The following is a 25,675-nucleotide window of genomic DNA, read 5'->3' on the forward strand; positions in this document are numbered from 1 at the left end:
ATATGTGTGAATTTGTTTATTATTTGTGTGCAGTGTTCTTTAAAATGTTCACAATTCAAACCTATAGCGACTGACAGGCTGTGTCTGAGGTCTGTGTGGTAATGGGTTTTCAAGATGGGCCTGAGACAGACCAGTCCGGTCGAGTCCCCATCCCACAGTCCATTCAGAAAGCCCAGATAATTTCTACTTTCTTCCAGTGCAGCTCTTTCGAGGATCAAGCTTTGAGATCCAATCTGCTTTTCCACCGGCTGCTCCACACACCAGCCTTCCTGCTTCCCGTTTTGTGTGTGTGTGTTTGTACACCTTGTGAGGTTGTGCCCGTTTGTTTTTTTGAAGTTTAGATACTTTACTTTACACCCTGCTAACACGAACCCATATAAACCAAACATTTCAGTGACTGCGCCAGTGTCCCTTACGAGTAACAGTCAAGGGTTCAATGGGAGAGAATGTTAAATAGTTAAAGATTTTACCTTTTTTGTTCTATGTCTTTTTGATTTAAAATGAACCAAAGTAAAAAAAATGATAGCACAAACCCTTGTTTAAAAATGTAAAGGAAAGGTGAAAGTTTCCAAATACAACTTTATTGTCTGTATCAATTGACACAAAAGATGTACAGAATGTGTGGAAAAGCTCTCGTCTAATATTGTAATAATTCCATACAGTGTCGCGTGTTTTTGTGCAAAAGCAATCTCAGAGGAATATGAAAAACAAACAACACAAAAACAACACGCTAACAAAACCAAAAACTGCCATCTAATGTCCTCTAACAAGCCATCCCTGCACAATAACAAGTGTTTGGTCATATTAAAACAGCATCACAAACTGCACAATCATTCGTCCTTTTCTATGGAATCGCCTGTAATAAACTGTCTTCTGAATCGGCGAGACGCTTCCCGGGATCTGCCCCCGTGGCTCTGCACTGACGCTCGATTAGGGCTCCTCTCGCCAGGCCAGTGCCAGGCCCATCCGCGGCGAATGAGCACCAGGCATTTGCACGCTACACACAGGCAGGAGAGGGAGCCGTCTCTCTCCTCGAGTCGCTTGTTTCCTCCGAAGGTGGCGAGCAACCGTGGGAACAGGTTCTCCCTCCGTATAGCACAGTGAGAGAAGCCTCTCCACCCGGCACGCCAGAGGTAATTCATTATAGTAAATCAGCCAGGCGTTTGCAGGGTTTTTTCAGACAACCACACCATGTTGAAATATTTTACTCACCTTGTCTAAAAAAAATCAGGAAAGCTAGTTCATTTGCAGAACCTCATGCATTCAGTGTGAATATACTGAACTGATTTCACAGCTTAATTCTTCGGGGCTTCATATCTGCAGCCCGAGAGGTGAATACACGATGACGCCAGAGCGGTGCTTTTTAACAGCCGGGTACAGAGCTGGCACCATATTAAAATGAGACTTTGATCAAAATTCACAGGATGTCTTCTATTGATGTTATTATTATTTCAGGCTGATGACTTTGTTTCCTTAATGAGACACCATCACAAGCTATCAGATTTAAAGTGCAAAACAAATCCATTATCCCGACGCTCCACCGCGTGAGGAAACGCATGCTTTAACCCACTACCAGGTCGGACAGAGTCGGACCCGCCCAGCCACAGTGCCACCTTCCTGAGTCGAGTCAAATCGTCCGTGGAACAGCGCCAGGTTTTCTGATTACAACTTCGCCGAAACAGGAATGAATGTTTGGTTGTAAAGGAAGTTGCAAGCGCCCCGAGTCTGAAACTGAAACTGAAACATGGAGGACACTGACTCCCACTCCCACTCCAATCCAGACACCAACATGCAGTTCTTTTGTACAAAATGCTTGCTTCAAAATCAGCTGCATCAAAGCAATGTTTGTATTTAAAATGTTTACTCTCCCCAAAGACCTCGAAACTTCACGTAACCAGAGAGCAGGTTATTATATAAAAAAGCATTACAAAAAATAGAAATCTCCACCACCATGTGCCAGTCAGGATCCTGCTTCTGTCCTCCGTCGTCCAGTGACTTCACCTCACAAGTGACAACTCAGAGACACTTTGGTCGTGTAGACTGGAGCAGTGTCTGAAATTAAATGAACAGCTCACTTAGCGTCCTCTTCTCTTAGAAAAGGACAGGATAACAGAGTAGATCTATTTATAATATAGACCATGCTTTACATGGCCTCCATTCCAAACCTGTACGATCAAGCATTAGTCATTAAACTGTGTGCATTTCACACTTTTGAGTCACCCAGTCATTACGCTTACTGTTCCTGATATTCTCCGAACCAAATGTCAGCTTAAATATAGACACGGTTCTGACACACAACACGCCGGAGACCTTTAACAATCAACACAATAATTACTAGTGAGGTAACGCCAGTTGAATACTGATCTGCGCAGTCAAGTGTTTTCATCTGCCTTTTGTTCTCATGAGTTTGTGTGCCATCAACATATTCAACATGAACGAGATCAGGACACGAGTCTGGTTTGAGTTCACTTTAAGCTTTTTTCTGAATGCAGAAAATGTGCAGAATTTGCATCTATGACAGAAATAAACCTGCCATCAACCTAATTAAATGAAGTGTGGGGAGAAAGTGTGTCCCCACGCCCCTTCATTGTAGACACTGATGTTCAGCAGGTCACCGTTTGCTCTCGGCAGAGTCGGGCAACTAGTGCTCGAGTGAAATGATCCAGCCAGGAGTGTCTATGTCCGTTTCCCCGACCCACCTGAGCGTGTAGAAATTGGCCAGATTGTTTGCAATGAACCTCACATTCTCGAACCCCTAGCAAATCTCGCAGCTCATGGGGAAAAGCTGCTTCACAGCAAGAGAGTGTGAAACATATAGTTTTATTTATTTATGTTGAGATTTTTCTTGTTAGAAATTGTTCAGGTTGTTCAGACGTCTCTGGTCATTTGTGAAGTTGTGAAACATCCTGATCTACTGAAAAACCTCAAAGCATCCGGCCAATTAACGACACATAGCCATGATATATTTAATTAGTAATTTTCTTTGTGTGTGTGTGTGTATACATACATATACAACTGTCCTCTTTCCAGATGTGACCCCAGTCCCTTGGGTGGGCTGCTGTCTTGGAGGTGTTATAAAATGTGCTGAACTATTCAACTGTGTGTCGAAGTGAACATAAGATTAAACTAAATTCTAACCACGTTGTGTACCTTTTTAAAAACATATATACAACTTTACAATATCTTTATTCCAACACAAAGCCTTTTAAAAGGAAAACGATGCGTCTGATCTGTCAGACTTCGCCAGATAGGCAGGAGAACCGGGCGAGGGACAGTCAGCCTCACCACACAGAGCGCCCCGCATCTCCCCACATATCTGGAGAGCTGTCAGTCGAGATCGATCGGGCTTTGTGTCTGGCTTCCCTTCTGTTTTACAACAAGATAAAATACTCAATCCAATCCTCTCTCGATTATCCCAGTTAAATCTGGGAAGTGTAGATATAATTTCATCCTTTTAGGTCATAACGGAACTGGAGGGCTGGACATTTGCTCCAGTCTGGCCATCACTGGTGCAGTTTTGCGCCGGTGACCCTGGGTGTGATTTTCTGCCGTGTTTCCTTCATCGCTGCTTCTCTGCGCTCAGAGACAGCGTGGTGTAATTGAGACGGCTCACAGATGTGATTGGGGAGCTTCTTCACGAAAGCACTTCTCTTACAGAGGAACACAAAATCATTAGAAATGACAGTTTGATAAGGGTAACGACCAGGCTGAGAGTGGAATAATAATGATAAAATATCATTAGCACTACACGGCTTGGACAGAGCACACTGTTGGGTCTATAAACTCAATATTACCTGCCACTGCCTGTCAATGTCCCCAAACTCTCGGAGACCAGAAATGCTCGATAGCACTAACACAAATGACCAGCGGGGGGAAAAAAGTACCCCTGCATTTGAAAATCACTGTTAAATTAATAATGCTTTCAAAGTTAATGTTGTCATTTTTATCTCTACATCTCAGACAGATTAGAAACTTGACCCTCGACTGTTTCACGTGTGAGAGACCAATGAACATTAAAAACATGTTGTAAGACTTAAAATTAGTATTTTCTGTTCTTCCACATCCCCATTTCTCATTTTGTTAGCTTGTTTTACCTCTGTCCTTGAGGGTTTCGATGTATTTCTCTATAAACTCCTTCTCCTGTTCCTTCTGACTTTCGTCTTCCTCCAGTATCTCCCCGTGTGGCGTCTCCGCAGACTCGAGAGGGTTATCAATCAGACTAATGTATCTGAAAGACATGATTTCCCTCTCAGTGAACGTCCTTCATAGGAAAACTTGAAAACTGTTCAACAAGAAAAGGCTTGTAATCTGGTAATGTGCTCATGAACAATTTCAAACAGATATGAAAGGAAACAAAACATTTAACAAAATATCCTAATTCGTATTCTTGAACTGTCTTTGCAAATGCCATACTTCGAATCACTTACTTGGTAATCGCCTAATGATTGGTACTTAAAATGCAACATTAGAACAAACACAGCTCAAGCACATGAGCCTAATCAAGCCGCTAAGAGGGCAAAACAGTGCAGAGACGATTGGAAACTAGATGAATCCTACTGCGTCCTTTTGAAATGTCTGCGCTCATGCGAAATTATATGACGGATAAGGACACTCCTGTGGGCTCATGTCATTTCCTGCCTGCCCTTCTTGCAACCCAAGGCGGTCTTTACAGAGGAGGACGATGGAGAACAAAGCAACCCGATCACTCTCGAAACCGCCAAACAACTCTGAAAAGGCAGCATCAGCATGTGAACAGTTCTGGGCTCCACACTTCAAGAAAGATATCGCTGCTCTAGAGGCAGTTCAGAGGAGAGCAACCAGACTTATTCCAGGTCTGAAGGGAAAGTCCTACTGAGAGACTGAGGACCTGAACCTTTTCACCCCGGAACAGAGGAGACTACGTGGGGACTTGATCCAAGTCTTCAAAATCATGAAAGGCATCAACCACATCAAACCAGAGGAGCTTTTCCAGATCAGCAGGGACACACGCACCTGGGACACAAATGGAAATTGGGCTTCAAGGCATTCAAGACAGAAAACAGGAGACACTTCTTCACACAGAGAGGCGTCACAATCTGAACAAACTCCCCAGCGATGTGGCTGAAGAGACAATTTGGGAACATTCAAAAACAGGCTGGATAGGATCCTTGATCACTTAGTTATTAATGGACACCAAACGAGCACAATGGGGCGAATGGCCTCCTCTCGATTTGACACTTTCTTATGTTGTTCTTATGTTCTTATGACCTTGGAATCTCTGGGACTGCTCTCACCTGGTTCTCCTCCTACCTCAATGACCGGACCTACCAAGTGACATGGCGATGCTCCTCATCCACCCCCCAACCTCTCCTCACAGGCGTTCCCCAAGACTCTGTCCTGGGCCCGCTCCTGTTCTCTCTCTACACTCGCTCCCTGGGCTCCCTCATCACATCCCATGGTTTCTCCTACCACTTCTATGCAGATGATGCCCAGATCTTACTGTCTTTTCCCTCTTCTGACCCTCTCATCCCCTTTCGCATCTCTTCCTGCTTGTCTGCTATCTCCGCCTGGATGCACTTGCACCATCTCAAGCTCAACCTCTCCAAATCTGATCTCTTTTTCCCCCACTCTTCCTCACCTTCTGCTGATCTCTCCATCTCGATCCCCTTGGAATCTACGACACTCTCTCCTTCTTCTTCCGCTAAGAACCTAGGAGTCACCCTCGATCCTGCGCTCTCCTACACCCAGCACATCACCACGCTGACACGCACCTGTAGATTCTTCCTGAGCAACATACGCTGAATCCGTCCCTCCCTTACCGACTACTCGACTCAGCTGCTCGTCCAGTCACTGATCCTCTCCCGCCTGGACTACTGCAACTCCATCCTGGCCGGCCTGCCTGCATCTACTACCCGCCGCTCCAGCTCATCCAGAACTCTGCGGCTCGTCTGATATTCTCTCTGCCACGATTCGCACACGCTACTCCACTGCTCCACTCCCTCCACTGGCTCCCGATAGCGGCACGCATTCAGTTCAACACTTTGACCCTCACCCACCGCTGTCTCGACCACACTGCACCAAGCTACCTTCAGACACTCGTCTCTCCACACATCCCCTCCAGACCACTGCGCTCCTCCAGTGCCAGAAGACTAACTCTGACTCCTCTCCACTCTCCTTCCTCCAGAGCCGCTCCTTCTCATCCCTGGACCCTAAATGGTGGAACGACCTGCTCACCGAAGTCAAAACAGCAGAGTCTCTGACCTCCTTCATGCGATTACTCAAGACACATCTTTTCAGACAGTACTTGTAATTTTAGTCCTTTACTCTCCTGTAGGATAGCACTTTACGTTTTAACATACTTCTTGCTTTACTTGTACTCATATTATTTTGATTTCCCCTATGCTCCCTTTCCCATAGCCCTTGACTGTGACCTAACATCTTGTCCACACTTAGCTTTTACTGTCCAGGATGTAAGACCTCATTTATTGTATTCACTTGTGTAATGTATTATGCTTTGAATTAAAATAAATTAAATAAATAATAATAATAATAATAATAATAATAATAATAATAATAATAATAATAATAATAATAATAATCTGTACAGAGAAAAGCTCCAACTGCGGTTATTTTTTAATGATCGCAGTTTATAATCATGGTGTGAGGAAACATACATTTACTCTGGTCCTGGACTGGACAGTCTGAGAGTCTGACTGTTAAATGTGATCCATGGCCCCAATCAAATCGATTTCTATATTTCCCTCAATGATATAGAAAGGAGCTGGTGTTACTATACAATCAACCATGTTTGACCTTTTCTGGAGGTAATGTCACAGAGCCGCACTGTCAGGGCTCTTTTGATCCTGGTAAAGCGATGACCTTTCTGGCTGAGAGAGCTCTGGTCAGTGTTTCATCACAGTCTAAAGGGCAAGACAAGTTTTGTAAATGACATCGCATCACGAAAATAATTGCAAACACGCAGCGGACCACCCGGGGACGGCCAAAGTCAAAGTTTTACCGACATCTATCGATGTGATAATGCAGGAATTCGTCTCAATGTGTCACTTTGTTTTGTTTTGTTTTCTTGTTGGTTGTTTGTTTGTTTGTTTGAGTGCCATAAAGTGCAAGTCTGCAATCCATCTGTGAACTATGAGAGTCACTAGGTGAACATTTAAAGCACTGTGACCTTCAGAGGGATCATTTTACATCGAGTCACAGCTCAGAATGATCCATCTTCAGATTCAAAACCTTCAACTGTGGCTTCTGGTGTGGGGATTCGTATCCTTCTGTAACTTGTGTTGAGTGGGAGGGCTGCTTTACAAATGATTAATACATGATTGGTAAATAGTTTATAAAACAGTTAGAAAACCTTTATAAGATATGGGAGCTGCCCAAAACACAATTTTCTTTAAAATCGTTATTAAAAATGATAAAAAGTCTTATAAAGTCTTATTGATAATTTCTCAATTGAATTATTAATGGTATATTAATTACACCTTAATATAAAGTGTTACCATTTTGTTGTGCTATACGCAATTACACAAATGATGGAGAGACTGTGGAAAGCAGGCGAAACATTGCTGTCTGTGGAGTCCGGGCAGCTTTGCTCATGTGACCATTGGCACTGTGGATAGTAGACGTGCTGCTCTTCGCAGGGAATAAGTCGCCTGTACAATTAACTGCACACTTGGTACTTTACATTTATTTTAAAATGCAGCTTTCAAACACAATCGGGCGCCTTGATTGCTTCTTGATACGGCAGTCCTACCTTCAATCACATCTAGCAGAAACTCACCCTGGGTTTAATTGGTTGAGTCAATCATATCGCTGCCTTTTCTGGAGTGTAAATTACGGCCACCGATGGAAAACTTTTTTTAAGGAAGGTAAAAAAACCAAGAATTTGTCCTGTTGTTTGTGTTGTATTATAGACGGCGAGTGACATTTCTGCCATTTGCACAGGGTGATTAAAATAGCAGACGGCTTTAGAAACACAATCACGTTGAAGTTTGTCTGTCTGTCTGTCTGCCGTTGCTCCTCCGGTGCAGGAGATCTGAAATCTGCGGCCGCGCTGCTTATTACTCTAAAGCCCCTCATCTCCCCGATCATGTATCACAGCCTGCAAGTTGAGACGGCGAAACATGTTCAATTACTGACTTACTTAGAGAAGCCTTTTGCCCCAGAGACAAAGAAAAAATCTTTACAAAACAGCAGCAAAGTCAAAGGATTAGATAACCTTTTGTGGTAAGTTAAGCCAGTGTGAAGAACAGCGTGTAAAACTAATTTCATTGCTCAAGCAAGATCAAACAATTTGTGCACATAAAGTGTTTTATCTGAGAGGCTGACGTGGGAGGGAAGGCACAGAGGTTCAGGCCATTTACTGCAGTTCTGCTAGACTGCCGCTTTAAACTGTGGCGAGCCGGGGGCCGGGGGCCAAATCGGGCTGACAGCCGCTCGTGTGGAATCGAAGTCTGCTACGCTTCTCCCAGCCTAATTACAAAATAAAATTGGGAATTATCGTCAGCCCTCACAAGGCACTTGTGCACTACACTCCACACGGCCCGGAGCCATGCGGGTTTGTGTGTCTCTGTAAGTGATCGCACTGGGAAAGATCTGGGAACAGGGTTACACCGGCTCGCTTAAAACAAATCATTAGTTCTCCCGTGTCAGTGATTTGTTTATTTATTGATTTATTGTTGTGCCATCAGCTGATTGTTTTTGATTGATATATATATTTGATCTAGCGTCACGTTAAAGATGAGTGAATGTGGGTCCAGGGTCTCGTCTGTAGATCTAACTCTGATCAGCGACACCAGACAGCATCTCATCTGTCCAGTGAGGTTTATAGGGAACCCCTAAATCGGCAGATTCGAAAGACTGGGAGCTCATGGAAGTTATACTGACCAATGAAGCAAGTTCAGTCACTTATTAGATCAGTGCCCAGAGTTTCCTGAGGGGCTGAAGGATGTGCAGTTGTGTGTTTCAAATAATCTCACCTCAGCTGCTGAATTTACCAAAACCGCTTAACTGTCCGGAATCGTGCGGAAGTCTTTAAAAACGGGCTCGTCCAGGGTGGGATCTTACACCCGTTCACCCGTTTACCGCTGCAAGACTGGTGAGAGAAAAGGCTAACGTGGTTCTGGAGCCGATTGTATTATTTACTGCCCCCTGTCCTCCAATACTTTCAATTAAAACTTTTAATTCCCTCCCCGACCCCAGGTGGTGTACAGAGTCTCTGCATCCCCAAATCCCCCAGCTACATCCGGAGGATTTTTTAATTTAGAGATTCGAGGAGGTAGGGGGGCCGCATCATTTGCAATGCAAAAGACGTTCGGGTGGGAAGCGATTCCGGTTTTCTGAGGGATTTGACTGACTGAGAGGTAAAAGTGTGCGAGCGAACTGGAGTTACACCTCGTCTCAGACTGAAGTTAAACCTTTAAAAGGAGCTGCTTTCAAGAAACTTCTTAAAATGCATTATTCACTAGGATATTTGCAAATGCCTCGCTGAGTCACTCAAAGTGTAAAGTCAAATTGCAGCTCAGAGATCCTTTTTTAAAGAACTTTAGCATTCTAGGTTGTCAAGCAGCACCCTTCGTCGTCTTAATTATATCTGACTGTGTTTACAGTAATCAATATGCTAATTACTGAGTGATCAAGTTACAGTTTTTCAATGCTGGGTAATTTAATATATACAGAGACCACTCCAAGTTCAGAAATCTTCATTTTTTTCCAGAGCTGTATATGTATGTGTGTGGGTGTTATTAATGTATTTTTAGCTTCGTATCTGAGGTGTTTGGTGGTTTCCCCGTCAAGCCATAAGTCAGTGTAATTTGGTCTGTTAGATACAGATACAGTCTGGGACCCTTGTAATGATCAACCCTCTCTCAGAACAATGCGTAGAGTTTTCTTGTTGCCCTTATCAGAAATCTAGTCAGAAATACATACATATTGTGCCTTCCCCAGTCGGCCTCTGAAATTAGAGAGCTGACAGCCCCATCACCTAGTTATTAATGGACACCAAACGAGCACGATGGGGTGAATGGCCTCCTCTCGATTGGACACTTTCTTATGTTCTTATAACAATAAGAAAATGATCTATGTATTGCTATAAAAAAGGACATAACCATAGCCCATTCATACTTACTTGATGCTGGGGCTGGAGCAGATCTTGGTCGGGACGCAAACCAAGTGGTCTCCACTGACAACGATCATACTGAGCGTTGAAATATTACACAATGTCAGCGGCAGGTATGTGATTTTGTTCTTATGAAGGAAGAAGGAATCCAGCTTTTCCAACCTAAAATAAATACATACATTATTGTGTTACTAGTTGATACACCAGACAGCTGATTTTTAAACGGTCTTAAAATGGATCACTTAGTTATTAATGGACACCAAACGAGCACGATGGGTGAATGGCCTCCTCTCGACTGGACACTGTCTTAAGTTCTAATAAGGATTAAGACATAAGTGGAAATCTTGGAGGGATCTTTCACAGAAAAGAATAGTGAATATAAATAAGGTATATGTTTTGTTAATGGATGCTACATGTGTGTCAGATTAGAGAGAAAATGTCAAGTGTTTCAAGTGCAAAATGTTCTCCTGTGTTAATTGGGTTTAGCCACTTCCCTTGCCATCTGCGTGGGTTAATTGTTTTCCACGGAGAAGGGGGGCAATAAAAGACCAAGAGGACGGACTGTCAGTGAGTGTTTCAGTTACCTGTCAATATCCTCTGGCAGTTCCTTCAACCTGTTGTTGCTAATATCCAGCCACTGCAGACTTGACATCCGGAGAACACACACAGGGATGCTGGGGAATTTATTAGCCGATAAATCCAAGTATATGAGTTTTTTCAGATTACTGAGCTGAAATGTCACCATAAAGAGAAATTACTTGCATTGGCAACCACAATAAACCTTGCATAGGGTAAACTGTACAGCACTAAGCCAGGGTGACAGTCTGTCCCGGCTGTGCGGAAAGAGCAAATAACCCAAAGCCTTTCTAGGGTGCGTCTGTCTGATCCAAAAACACTCCTGGCAGTGAGGCTTCATAAACACGTTGTGATATTATCACCTATCATGACCTTGAGCACCAGGAAGACTGAGGTAAAATATAAGAATTGTATGATAGGCAAAATGTGCAGAATTATTACACAGAAAACCTGCTAATAAATAATTATTGGTTAAGATAAAATGATTAGTTTTAAGCAACACGTCGAGTGTGTGGCAACATCAGGGCGTGTTTAATAGTCTGGTGCTTTCACTGCGTTCCCCAGCTGAGTGGACGGACACAGGGCCTCTGGATTGACTGACACATCTGATTTATGCCAGTACATTTCAGCCACAAGTTGATACACTTATTATTCACTGACATTTACTGAAAAGCCTTGCTAGCTGTAGTACTTTGTAACAACTATTTCTTAACCATCAAATAGTAGCAAGTGAATCGAGAAACCAAAGCTTTGAAATCCCTATTACTTTACAGTACAACTGAAGATGAAACATCAAGCGGGATAAACTACACATCAGTACCTTTTCAACAGTAAATAAACAATAAACTCTGCCATCATATTTAAAATAACTGATATATATCGTCCAAAGAAAAGAGCTGGTAGTACTTGCTCCCTCTCTCCTTCACCCTCTCTCTCTCTCTGGAAAAAACAAAACAAAAGAAATTCTCTTGCAAGAATAAAACGTTTTAGCAAGCTTTTGAAACTTCGTCTCAGTTCTTTCAAGCCGCCGTCAAATTATTCTAATGTGAAGCTTTAGATTTTCCTTTCTGTGCAGCTCAAAAAAGGAGATTCTTTTCAAGTACGCCCTGGCAATCATACGGAGCATTATCACCGCGGCAGACAGACAGGGGAACAAGCTCAACGACAGCGGTAGCAGCTGTCTGAGGAAGCACAGGAAGACAACAGATGTGCCTTATTTATCACTCTAGTCAGACTTTATTTCATAAACTGTTCTCCGTTTCCCGAAAGTCGCCCAGGAAGCAGATTTTAAGGAGCAAATTTGGTTCATTTGGCCTGTGTCATGCACTGTGTGAGTACTTTGCATCTACCTTGCAGAAAGAAACAAAATTGATCCAGATAGAAATCCAGGTTTTTAAATAAATCCAGGTAGATACAGCTTTGCATTTAACTGTCTCGAGAATTCAGATGTATCTATTCGTTTTATGCCCACAATCGTGGAGGAGGCCATGAAAACGATTCATGTAGGGGATACGTTTCTGTGAGGCGCACCGTGTACAGTCATCTGTGTACGATTCTGCCAAGCAAGAGTAAGTGAAATAAAGTCTGTATCTGTATCTGCTGCTGCCAAACGACTCAGTACCGCCGAGTACACACGAGTCTATACCGACAGCCTGCATGACTGGCTCTCTCATTTTGGTTTATGTTTAGGAAAAACTCACACAATCCAGAAAGGCACAGAAGTGTTACTTGTTTGCTATTCAAACTGAATGCTGTTCCCTCTTTTACCACAACAAGGTTTCCCGTTTGAAATCAGAAAACATTGATACGCCCGGATCTGGAAAGCAGACTGAGACGCTGTTGTCTCAGTAACACACATGCAAGACTTGAGGCACAGACGTGAAGGATTTAAACATTAGCACCGTGAAATAATTAATCGGCCGCATCTGGATTCTTCCGCCGCTCAAAACCGTTGATGCTTTTGTTTGTTTTCTTTGATCTGTTGTAATTATGATATTCTTCATCCTAAAAGTGCAATTCATACTTTCCAAATACTCAAAGACAGTGTTGTGTAAAACAGTTTTGGTACAGTAATGCAGTAATGTTGGCGTTTTATATTCCCCAGAATGCAACAGTCTCCCTTCATGAGATGAGAAAATAAAATGCTTTTACTAACGGAGGTCAATCGATCAACAGCAGTGACACAAAAACTCCACGCACAGAGCATCCAGCATGATTCTGATCCATTTTCATAAATATCACGACACAAATGAATACAATGACCAATAAAGGCTTTCTGTCTTGGCTCATTACAATCTCCAGGTCGATAAACATACAGCGACAGGGTGTCGTCGTTGTCTTTTGATTGTGGGCCGTGCAGAGTCCTGTCTCTCAGACACATGAGAGACGCTGTGTGTGTGTGGAAAACCTCTGAATAAACTTTGTACAGATAAAAAGACTGAAGGTTAGAGGGAAACTGAGTCACACAATTAGCTGACGGATTGAGAGTCTGTTTTTTGTTTTCTTCGCTTAAGTACCAGGTCTCTACTGCCCCCTGTTGAGACCAGATGGAAAGATGGTGACTTTCCTTGGCTTAGGACGGAGTGGTGTCAGGTGATGGGTCAGGTGACTGCCTTCTGACGCTGGATTGTTTTCAAAGACCGTATGTGTTTCTGCTTTACTGGCACATAGTGTTACTGGAATACACCGCCTCCCTAAAAACATCATCACCTTGGCTTCCCTACACGGCAAAGCAAACAGACTTCAGATATCCATACGCCTCCCCTGCTTCTGTGTGCACTCTGTCACAGTGTGACCTCGGCAGCGTGCTTTCGCTGTGTGTGTGTTGTGTGTCAGCCCTGATTGTGGATGTGTGTTTGTGTGCCGCATCGGTCTCAGACTCTGTTTAAACTCTGTTTAAACTCTGGGAAGCAGGAACCTGGAGTCTAATTTATCACTCTGGGTGCTCCTCTGGCATATTTGGGAAGTGATAACAAAATATTTAGTTTTGATAAGTAATGCTTTGTAAAACAAAAAATTGTGAGGAATATACACTGATCAGCCATAACATTATGACCACTGACAGGTGAAGTGAATAACACTGATAATCTTGTTATCATGGCACCTGTCAGTGGGTGGGATATATTAGGCAGCAAGTGAACATTTTGTCCTCAAAGTTGTTGTGTTAGAAGCAGGAAAAATGGGCAGCGTAAGGATCTGAGCGACTTTGACAAGGGCCAGATTGTGATGGCTAGACGACTGGGTCAGAGCATCTCCAAAACTGCAGCTCTTGTGGGGTGTTCCCGGTCTGCAATGGTCAGTACCTATCAAAAGTGGTCCAAGGAAGGAAAAGTGGTGAACCGGCGACAGGGTCATGGGCGGCCAAGGCTCATTAATGCACATGGGGAGCGAAGGCTGGCCTGTGTGATCCGATCCAACAGACGAGCTACTGTAGCTCAAATTGCTGAAAAAGTGAATGCTGGTTCTGATAGAAAGGTGTCAGAACACACAGTGCATCGCAGTTTGTTGTGTATGGGGCTGCGTAGCCGCAGACCAGTCAGGGTGCCCATGCTGACCCCTGTCCACTGCCGAAACCGCCTACAATGGGCACGTGAGCATCAGAACTGGACCACGGAGCAATGGAAGAAGGTGGCCTGGTCTGATGAATCACGAGTTCAAGGTGTTGACTTGGCCTCCAAATTCCCCAGATATCAATCCAATCGAGCATCTGTGGGATGTGCTGGACAAACAAGTCCGATCCATGGAGGCCCCACCTCACAACTTACAGGACTTAAAGGATCTGCTGCTAACATCTTGGTGCCAGATACCACAGCACACCTTCAGAGGTCTAGTGGAGTCCATGCCTCGACGGGTCAGGGCTATTTTGGGACCTACACTATATTAGGCAGGTGGTCATAATGTTATGGCTGATCAGTGTATATTTATATATAGGCTTCCTATTCTGCAGGAAATGTTCAGCTGGGTACAAATCGGGAACACTGAGAGATATTATTATTATTATTATTATTATTATTATTATTATTATTTATTGTTAGACACCCTTATCCAAGGTGACTTACAACATAAGCGCAAACAAAAATATTCTACCTTTGGGATTTTTAATGCTAAATACTTTCACCAAATCGAATTATATTGTTTATAATAAGGCTTCCCTTCAGATTTTTCAGTTTTGCTTTTCATTTAAAAAACCACTGATGTTTATATGCATCAGTTTCCCATGTGATTTTCATTATGCATATATTGGAACTAAAAGACAAACATCCTGGTGAAAAATGAGAAGAATGCTAAACACGTCAGGCGCAAACAGGTGCTTCATCCCAGGTTTTCACAGACGTGTGAAAATCCTCATGTCACTCTGCTTCAACAGCCACTTTGTTGTTCGATATCTGTTTGTTATATAGTATCAAAGTGCCATTAGAGACTCTAATATACAAATAGTAAAATACATCCGCATTGAAGGATGAGCTTCAAAGGACGTCTAATGAGATTAACATTATAACAACCGGCTTCTTCTCATGTAAAACTGAATACATCATTTCTAAAAAGTACTAACTGATGCATTTACAAATGGTCCGATAAAAATGAGATTTTAGAAAACAGTTGAACTGGAAGAGAGTTACATGGCCCTGGGGGCAATTGCTGAACGTGTAGTAAACATCATCATTGGTTAGAGAGACATTATTAAAAATACGGATGCTTCCTACCTCAAATGGTAGCTCCCCAAGGTCCAGGTTTGCAATTAATTCAAGCTTTTCCAGGTTCTCACACTCGCCCAGCTCTGGGGGGATGCTAGACAGCTTATTATAACTCAGATTCAGTTCCTTAAGGTTAATCAGTTTGCCTATTAAAAAAGATAAAGAAAGACAACATTATTGAGTGAAATCCAATTTAACATGCTGAAAGCTACATGTAAAATAAAGTTGAAGTTTAAGCAAGAACTGTTGTACTGTAATTTATTCTCAGCTCCTCGAAGGCTTGAGCTAGACTTCTGTTTGCCGGTTTCTCGGTTTCCTTTCCAAGCCAAACAGCTGTGTGTGCGTGTGTGTGTGTGTGTGTGTGTGCGTGTGTGTGCGTGTATGCGTGTGTGTGTGCGTGTGTGTGCGTGTATGCGTGTGTGTGTGTGTGTGTGTGTGCGTGTGTGTGAGTGTGTGTGTGCGTGTGTGTGCGTGTATGCGTGTGTGTGTGTGTGTGTGTGTGTGTGTGTGTGTGTGTGTGTGTGTGTGTGCGTGTGTGCGTGTGTGTGTGTGCGTGTGTGTGCGTGTGTGTGTGTGTGCGTGCGTGTGTGTGTGTGTGTGTGCGTGTGTGTGTGTGTGTGTGTGTGTGTGTGTGCGTGCGTGTGTGTGTGCGTGTGTGTGTGTGTGTGTGTGTGTGCGTGTATGCGTGTGTGCGTGTGCGTGTGTGTGTGTGTGTGTGTGTGTGTGTGTGTGTGTGTGTGTGTGCGTGTGTGTGTGTGTCTGCCACTAGTGCTCATTAAAATAAGTCTGCGCAACTACACCTAGTTTTTCTATATAAAGAACGCTGACAAAGCTGATCGTAACGAACAGGTCGGTGCTGTGAAACTGGAAAGCAAAACAAGCCAAAGTTTAAAATAAGTTTCTAACATGGTCGGTCTACAAAAAATAAAGTAATTACGGTCAGTCCAGACACAGCACTGTATCCATGGAGAAATGGCAGACTGTCTGTGATAAATGTACCATAGGATTTTGGCACTTTAACTGGTTGTACGTTACAATAGGTTCCCATGGGTCCAAGCTGCCTTCTGTGCTTTGCTACACTGGACAGAAAACACAACACAGCGCGGTATAACATGCATTATATCATGGTTTACTCCAGTATAATAAAGCACAGCTGAGACCTGTCGGACCCAAGGGAAACTACTGCAAAACAGTGAGTGAAATCCATGTTAGAAGTGTCACAATTCTACTGTAAATTAACCAACGACAAGCTTGTACAACGTGCTCGACAGGCTGCTTTCCGTATGACTCCAATATAGAATATAATTAATATTAAAAATGTATCATTTATTAACCCGACCAACACTAGATTCAGCTCTTGGAGTCAGAGGAAGCAACTCTGGATTGTCAGTCTTAGATGAAGGACTATCAGCTATGGGGACCAAGCCTGAGAACAATCAACATTGTGTACGATCAAATTACTTTAAATAAGTAAATAAATAAGTAATAGAGCGCTGTCGAATTCTGAATTCGCTGGAGGAATCTGACTTATGTATGCGAAGCCCGTCACGTGATTATCTCTCCAAAGAGAGCAGACACCGTGCATTGTATGCTAAAGATTGACAAAATTACTGATATGAGAGTTACAAACGAGAGGTCCATGTTTTTCTCTGGGTGACCTGTTGATCACATGACTTTGGCAGTCTGCCACTAAACATCTGCCTAATATAGAAATGATCCGCTTGGATTTAGGATTCTGCGGGCTGAGAATCAGACACACTGAAGTGCTGTGCGATGCAGGTATGTCAGCACGGGGATCTCCTTTAATGAAATCGAGGAGAGAGAAGAAGGCAGAGGAGATAGCATGTGTTGCTGCGCTGTACACCGTGGCTCACGCAGCTCTGGTCCCAGCGATGTGAAACGGGCCGGTGGGAATCCGCGTCTCTGTAGCGCAGTGCTGCAGAGTGGCTGTGGAAACGTACCAGGATCTTTCCGCAAGTGTTTGTGTGCCGAGATAAACACAACTCCACAGCAGTGTAGAGCGACTGCCAGCGCCACGGCGGGTACGACTGGAATCTCATTACGGAGTGCCGTACACATATTTGTTGAGCTGCTCTGCCTTGTGCATCTCTCTCACAACACAGATAGGATTTATTTGACTGTGTTCAAATAATATATCTATTCCTCGAAGGAAACCAATCATTAATCCCTGTGTGACTGCAGGTGAATGTTAACTACGAGGCCATCAATATCATAGGCATCATATTTTGTGATTTGTTTTCTTAATCTCCTTAAAATGTAAACAGTCAGACATAATCCTATACATATTCAAAATAAATCTGCGTTCTGTGGCGTAAACTCTGTACTGTTGTGTATTTCAATGTAGTGTCATTATTACTGGCTGTTTGGAGTCGTCTTCCTGCTCAGATGTGTATCTGTCGAGAGGAAGGTGCAGGATTGGCCTGGCTTGCCACGACGCACTTCACTTCCCACTACAGCTGGAGATAAAGCAAGGGCACAATCACCTATTTCCAGCGGGAGCTCCTTGATGCCGTTGCGGGGCAGCTCCAGCACTCTCAGGTCCTGAAACAGCTCGATGTACGCTGGGATTTCGTGTATGCTGGTTTCCTTTATGTGCCATTCGCGGAGGTATGTTTTCTCTCTCGTCGACTCTGGCAGTTCCTGAAATGTGACACGATAAATAATCCATGCTCGTCAATCACCTCTGCCCAGATGTGCTGAAGTGTCTCCTAATGAGGACAAGTTGAACCTTCAAGAGTTCATGAATTAAATGCTACAAGTAGTTTAAAATAGATCTTCTCTGCTTTATAAGGACTATGCTGAGCAAAACAGGTCTAAATTGCTTTCATGCATTGAACACACACACATATACTATATGTACACATACATACAGAGCTGTAGTAACACTAGTTAAATAAGTATTCACACACTCTATTCACTATGCTTTTCTGTGTTTTGATTAGGTTTGATAAACATATATTGATGTGTTAATTAAAGTATGCTTATTTATATATAAGTCTGTGTAACATTAACTCGGTCTGGATAAAAATATAAGGATTGTACTTGACTGCTTGCCTTTTCACAGCTCTGTGCATATTCAGAATGTGTTTGTCTGTGTGTGCTGTGTATCAAACACATCGGTAGTGTGTGCAGTGAGAGCTCCTTCAGATCTGAGCTGCTGTCCCAGGCACACCTCCCAGGACCTGATCCTACACAACCCCCAGATGAGCGGCCGACCCGCAATGCAGAAGCTCTGGTCCCGCGGCGCAGGACGCTCACATGTTCTGCCAAGTCTAAAGGGAATGACGTCACAGTAACAGGCTTCTGTGACCGTGTGACTCACAGTTATGCCACATGAGAACCGTATGTGTGTTAGCTTCATAATTTATTCAGTAATTAGTGATTTGGGTCAACATTTGTGAAGGTGCTCTATAGCCAGTGAAGCTTGAAGCACGTTGTAGGTGTTGAATGCACTTTGCAATTGCTATAGCAAATATTTATTCCTATGAAGTATCACACAGCCCTGCTTTAGTGCTGTATCTTTCTTTAAATGTAATTAGCATTCTGCCCAGCAATGTCTCTCCTGCCAGGTGGCCAACTAGTCTACAAGAAACAAGAACATCACATCCATAAATACCTGCATTGGAGCTTGGCTTCCCCCCCACCAGGCTTCTGCATCAGTACCACATCTTTTTAATGAGTTTGAAACTGATGATTGTCTGAATTCTTGGTTGACCTACTTCGGTTTGCTTTTGTAAGTGGTCTTGCTTGGCACAAATTACCAGCACACGGAATCCACAGGTCAGACGGAGATGACTGCACTTAAAATGCACCGGGTGCGAAATTGGGAAATTATGAATACACAACTCATTGCCTTTGATTATTTTATACGATATCATTGTATGTTCAATTCATAACAGAATAGGCAATAGAATATAAAGTATAATGAAGTGTAGAAGCTTATCTCCACATAAATATAGAATTAGGAAAAGGTTACGTTTTCACACTTTACTCCAACATGCACTGTTTGCGTAGGAGAGAAAAAGAGAGAGGCTAGAGAGAGAGAACAAGAATAAAATACCTTCCAGGATTCCCCGATTAACTCCAGAATGAATCTCTCTGCCTCGACAGCGGCCTCGGCTCCGTCCTGTGGAGGGCTGCGCTCGTCTGGCACTAATTTTGTTCCTCCTCCCTGATAGAGCTGGAAGTCTGAAAGCTCATTTGTGGCTCCTTTCTGGTATGATAACTGAAGTGCTCTCTTCCTGCACTCGAGCCGAAATTGCCACTCCTGGTTTATCCTGGGAAGAAACCCAGCACCTCAACATCACTGGTCCCACTAGTCAACCAAAAACCCTCACAATCAGACCCACCCCAATAATTAACATCTTTAATTAACATCTGTCTTAAAATGTATGTTTCACACATCTGTGACCACTGTATATATCAGCAGTGCCACTGTCCCTCATGCTGACTCCTCCCATTGGCTCAGTCACTGACTCCTCCCACTGTAATTGACTCCTTCTATTGACACTGGCTCCTCCCACTAACACGACTCCTCCCACTGTCTCCCACTGACACCGACTCCTCCCACTGGCTCACACACACCTCGCTGTCCAATCCGCAATCCTGATGCAAGTTTAATTTTTTCTCCCCCAAAGCATATATTTTTCTGCATTATATTCCAATAATACAGATTGTCTTTAACTGTGAACTGGGATCGTCACTGTTGTAGAGAATCGTCCACCATATTTGTTTCCTTCAAGTGTCAAAATTCCCAGAATGCATTGTGTGATTGACTAAGTAAGACCAGTCTAAGGAAAGACTGTTTTATTCGACTGTTGAATCTGAGTGTCTATCGTTAGTATGACGTTATAATTATACTAAGACGAAGATGGTCGGTTTCGGATAAAGGCGTGACGTTCTCAGCCCTCAATCAATAAACATGTTTCAGTCGCTCGTTCTGTACGTACTTTTCCAGTGCACTCTTCTCCTGCCGCTCCTGTTCCTTCCTCTGTCGCTGCTTGTACTTCTTCACTCTGAACTCCCACAGGCTCCGGATCAGCGCCAGATCGTACACGACTGTAGGGCCCATGTCTTCACGCCGGTCCCGTACTGCTACAGCTGTCGGTCAGGACAGACATTGTGTGACCCGGTGCAAATTTAAAACAGGTTAAAGGTGCAGGAACGGGTTCTTAATTGCCACTTAACAAATAAACAAGGATTTCAAACCTGAATACTGGGATAAGGCCCTAACCTTGAACTACTCTTGAACTATGTGTCTCACAATTGTTTCAAATATGCATATGAAAGAATAAATAAATACATTTTCCTGCACCTGAATTTCTATATAGATTATGAATGGATGAGGGATTTATATAAGAAATACAAAGAATTACATGTTTAGTGTCTAGACAGGCCAAATGACTTAACAGAGATAGAGACGAATTATAGCTCTCTCTCTTGATTATTCAACAAATCGCCTTATTAAAACATAATCCACCTGGCATCTAAAAACTGTTTGTACACGCTGATGTTCTCATGCATTATTAAACATGCTGTGAAATTAAATCCTCACCCGGATATTAAAAAAGTGAAAATGACAATAAAATAACACCCTTCGTGGGTGAATATAAGAATGTAACTCTCAGTCGTAGGAAAGGTTTCACTCTTTTGATGATGGGTCACGCAGCAGTAAGCGGTTTATCATCGGAGTTGAATGATTAAGGGATAATTTCAGCAGATTTTATAAACAGAGAAAATTACAATGTTTCAACAAAAGGATTAGTTCTGGACGCGAAAAAGCCAGCTTGTTACAGCTCACTCTGCCTGAACCACCTAACAGGCTAATGTGGGGCGGTTTCTCTTTTTTAGCATCAGATAAAATTTTGTGATGCATCCTCCCTGCTTTAGCATTATGGGATTTTAATAACCGTAAATGTTATGGCTGCTATAAACACACCACTCGAAGAATGGTTTCCTCAAGGTCTGCTTTTATTAGTTCATAAACTCTCATATTCATTAAACTGTCTGAGATTGGGAGAGATGCTGGCTTCAATCTACTTCAGGTAAGCATTATTTCAAATATTATATATATATATATATATATATATATATATATATATATATATATATATATATATATATATATATATATATAAGAGAAGCTGTAGATCGAAGCAGGTGGAACCATCTTGGGGAGGCCTTCATCCAGCAGGACACTGATATGGGCTAATGGTGATGATATATACATACACACACACACACACATACATATATGCATGTATGTATATAATTTTAAAAAGGAAGAAACATGTTGCTTCTTTCTTTTGTACTGTACACCAGGCCCAGGTATTTAAAGCAACACAGGACTACTTGATCTTAACTCTCTCTCTGTACATATAGATAGAAACAGATTTAAGCAACAACAACAAAGAAACTACAAAAGAATACTGATCAGAATCCCAGAACACTCGTGTCCCAGATCAAAAGAAAACCTCGAACCGCTCGCCAGCCACACATGATTACAGTGCTCAGTGGCAGGTGTGCTATTGTTCAGTAGAGGGACTCACAGACAAAGCCACCATCACGCTGAGGAGCTGTGCTGCTCTGGGGGAGGGGGCAGGTGAAAGGAGTGGGGTCATCCTTATGGCTTTGATCTGGGCCAAAAAACACATTAGGGTCCAACAAGAAGGATTCTCAATTAGTCCAGAAAACAGAAAGAGCAGGTTCCCCTTACCTTGACGTTGCGTTTGCTCTCCCTCTCTGCTCTCAGCCCACTCTCGGCGCCTTGTTTACACCGACACGGATCATGTTTAGCCCCGTGAGTCAGCCCGGTCCACGCTGCCAGTGTGACCACTGTCTGATATGCGGTGGTGGGCTATTTATACAGATGGGTGATCTGACTCCCGGCTCGGTCCTGAGCACCGTGACATCGAGGGAATGCGAGGCATGTGCGCCTGGCTGTTCGGGGTCTTGTATGAAAACATCCTATTTCAGTAGGTTGATATCAGCCCCGAGACCGTCTCCCAGCCCCCCACAACGACGTCCAGACACAGGCGGGCTGAGGACGCTACGCCCTGCACCGCACACATGCAGGCAGCCACCTTGAAATGCATTAAGTCCTCACCGCAGCAAGGTTGTCAATCTGGGTCTGAGCATTTCCCTCCAGTTTAGTAAAGCACCTTGAGCTGTGCGACAGGCCTGCTGTCCCACTTCAGAGGCTTAATTAGTTGAGTGGCGTCTAGCCTGGAGTCAGTTAATTGATTGATTGACTGGTTCAAGGATGTAGCGCTTTGCCTTGCTCTCGTTTTACGATCAATCGATCAACTGGCTGCCCAGGTGGACACCATCGCTGTATGTAGGGCTCTCGTCACTTTGACAGGCTGCAGGAGATCACAACAACATTTAGCAAAATGAAGACTGTTCTGCTATTCAATCTTAATAGGTGCACTGCAAGTCTTTGCTTTCACGTCATCTCCTTCTGTGCGGCCCTGTGGACTCTAACCAGGGTGCGCTACAGCCCACTTCCAGCTGGGACGTCACCGGCACGCGTGGTGACAGTCTGAACGCACGGGTGCAAATATAGATATGAATATTCCTGATCAATCTGAGGAGAAGATAACAAGATAACAGCGATGGCAAGCTGGAAGCAACAATCTGTCACTCTGCTGTGCTTGTTCAAGTTCACCGTCATTCAACACGCTGCCAATTCCCGTTCCTTCTACACGACCAGGATTTTCAAGCGCAGTTGTGATCTGGGTATGCTTTGCTGCCTCAAACACTCTGTGAAGCTGCAGGCATCCTCCTGCACCACATTCCCACCGGGCTGCTGCGCGTGTGCCTTTACTCACCACGTCATCCTGTTGCTGCTGTTGTCCTTTTGTTAGGTTTCTCTTCTCTGCCTCTGAATCCAAGCCCATGTGCCTGCGGTCACCTACTGTCTGGACTCGGCCGAGGCGTCGAGGGCCGAATAGACGGGCGGTGATGGGCCGCCTCTGCCAGCCAGGGCTCTCGGCCATCACCCCATCGCGCAGGCGCGGGCCGTTTGTGCCGATGCAGCAGAGAAGAGAGGGGATGCTACCTGAAGGGGTCAGGGGCCAGGGGCCCCGTTATCGAAACAGCAAGGGAATCGCCACAGACTCTGACATTTACCCCTGTATTTCTCTGTTTCTTTGTATTCTCCCATAGGAACCGCACTACAGGTCTCTCTTTTGCACTTTATAACTCTTATTTGTGTTGTTGGCCATGTTTGGCCCCAGGGAGATATACAGGACAGAAGCATGGGCTTGGGGTAACGTTCCCAAAACCGGGAGAAAATTCCAGGCCCAGGTTTTTGGAGTTTCAAATGTATAAACCCGAGGTCCCTGGGGCACCCGGGCTTGATGACAAATTATTTAATAGGCATATAAATAGGAAAAAGAAGCAATATGGAAAATAAAAAAACACACTAAGGTCACTCTAAGCTTTTCCAATGCCGCTTCTCTCTCTCTCTCTCTCTCTCTCTCAAATGCCACTCTTTCAGCACAGCGTGCGCCACGGCACCTTGCAGGCGCACGCCTCACCCTGTCACACACTGTTGGACACATGAAACGTATTAGTTGACTGAACTCCTGAAATCTTATTTTTTCCCCTTATTGTATTCATTAAACTAGAACCCCTACTAAATCAGTAAAATAATAAATGCCTTTTTTGTGTCTGTACTTTATGTGGAGCTGAAATTAAACACAAACTCAGTTATACTGCATTATTATTATTTATTATTTCACATATTTATGATGTATTGATCATTTGTATAAACTGAAGCGACCTTGTAGAGCCCCCAGCTGTTTGCAATACCTTGTTTGGATACGTTTTTCATTTGGCTGATTGGCCGTGCACTTCTTACGTTATCTAGCTCGGATCGGAACATTTTTCTTGAAGTCCTCGTATTTTGCAATGGTGCTCAATTATATTGTAGGTTTTTCTGACAGGTTACTGAATGATCATTCCGGCTTCAATCTTCTCATCGAATGAGAAAATACACAAAAGTATACAACCGTTGCGCGGTGCATGCAAGTATGATTTTTATTTTTATTTAATTTTCTTCGTTTTATACCCATGCCAAACCCGGGCTTGCAGGGTTGAGAAATTGTCCGTGTTGCCTGGGTTTTCGGTGCCCCGGGTCCCCAGGCTGGAAACACTAGCCAGGGGGGCACTGGTGATTTAAAAATATTTACCGTATAGCCTTGCTTCCTGCGGAAGAACAAACGATTCATTCACATTCCTGGTTCAGTTGCTATGGCTCTTTTGACTTGCCATTCATTTATTTGTTTGTTCTCACTAGACGGATTATGAAACAGTAAGGGATGAGACCGGGACCGGAGGAGTGCAGGTGTCAGACGGTCGGCGTCAGCGCAGCAGGCTCACGTCTCCAGTGAGCCGATCCTCTGCAATATCTGTGTGCGTCACCCAGGTTTATAAATAGCAAACTTCTCGCTTGCCATTGATAAATCATTCCCACTTGATAACTTTCAGTCCAGCATGTCAAGGGTCCTTCTTCTCAGAGAAGGTGAAGAGGGAGCTGGGCTAGGGATGATGAGTTTTGCAGTTTATTGGTGTGTGTGTGTGTGATGGGATTGCGAGAACTGGGAGGGAAACAGCTGTAAGCATCATGCTGCACCTGAAGCTGCTTTCCCATTTTTGCCATAGACCGGACAGACAGGAGGGACAGGGAGAGAGGATGGGACAGGCTTTCACTGACAGCCAGGATGGACAGACACATGGACACACAGAGGGACAGGAACACACAGGACACAAAAGTCCCCAAATCAACCATTTACATCCATCCTGGGCCACTCCTCTGTCCACAGTCCAGTAAAATTCATTGAGGCTAATTTTTACCATGTTTTCCCCATAATATTACCCTCAATCTCTCCTGGATCCTCTGCAATCTTGCTTCCGCACAGCTCACTCCACTGAGACGGCTCTCCTGGCAGTCACTGACTTCCTCAGCTGTGCTCGGGCGCCTCCCTCTCCTCAGTCCTCATCCTCCTCGATCTCTCCGCAGCATTTGACACCATCGATCACTCCATCCTCCTCTCCTGCCTCACTGAACTTGGGATCTCTGGGACTGCTCTCACCTGGTTCTCCTCCTACCTCAGTGACCGGTCCTACCAAGTGACATGGCGAGGCTCCTCATCCACCCCCCAACCTCTCCTCACAGGTGTTCCCCAAGGCTCCGTCCTAGGCCCGCTCCTGTTCTCTCTACACTCGCTCCCTGGGCCCCCTCATCGTTTCCCATGGCTTCTCCTACCAC

General features: G+C 43.9%; 1 protein-coding gene across 2 annotated transcripts; it reads right to left on the minus strand.

Moving 5' to 3' along the window:
* Positions 1 to 561: 561 nt before the first annotated feature.
* Positions 562 to 22,259, minus strand: lrrc2 (leucine rich repeat containing 2). 2 transcript variants are annotated; one of them, XM_066711630.1, is made up of 10 exons: positions 22,118 to 22,259; positions 21,951 to 22,037; positions 20,352 to 20,502; positions 19,463 to 19,679; positions 17,886 to 18,042; positions 15,391 to 15,527; positions 10,696 to 10,841; positions 10,121 to 10,273; positions 4,095 to 4,228; positions 562 to 2,052 (listed from the first exon to the last, which is right to left on the minus strand). In XM_066711630.1, the coding sequence occupies exons 3-10, from the start codon at positions 20,471 to 20,473 to the stop codon at positions 2,003 to 2,005; spliced, it is 1,116 nt and encodes a 371-aa protein (XP_066567727.1). In that variant the 5' UTR covers positions 20,474 to 20,502; positions 21,951 to 22,037; positions 22,118 to 22,259; the 3' UTR covers positions 562 to 2,002. The 2 variants fall into 2 exon arrangements, with proteins under 2 accessions (XP_066567727.1, XP_066567726.1); XM_066711629.1 differs by lacking the exon at positions 21,951 to 22,037.
* Between the last annotated feature and the right edge of the window lie 3,416 nt (positions 22,260 to 25,675).

This window comes from Amia ocellicauda, chromosome 8, assembly GCF_036373705.1.
Source record: "Amia ocellicauda isolate fAmiCal2 chromosome 8, fAmiCal2.hap1, whole genome shotgun sequence".
Classification (NCBI taxonomy): Eukaryota; Metazoa; Chordata; class Actinopteri; order Amiiformes; family Amiidae; genus Amia; species Amia ocellicauda.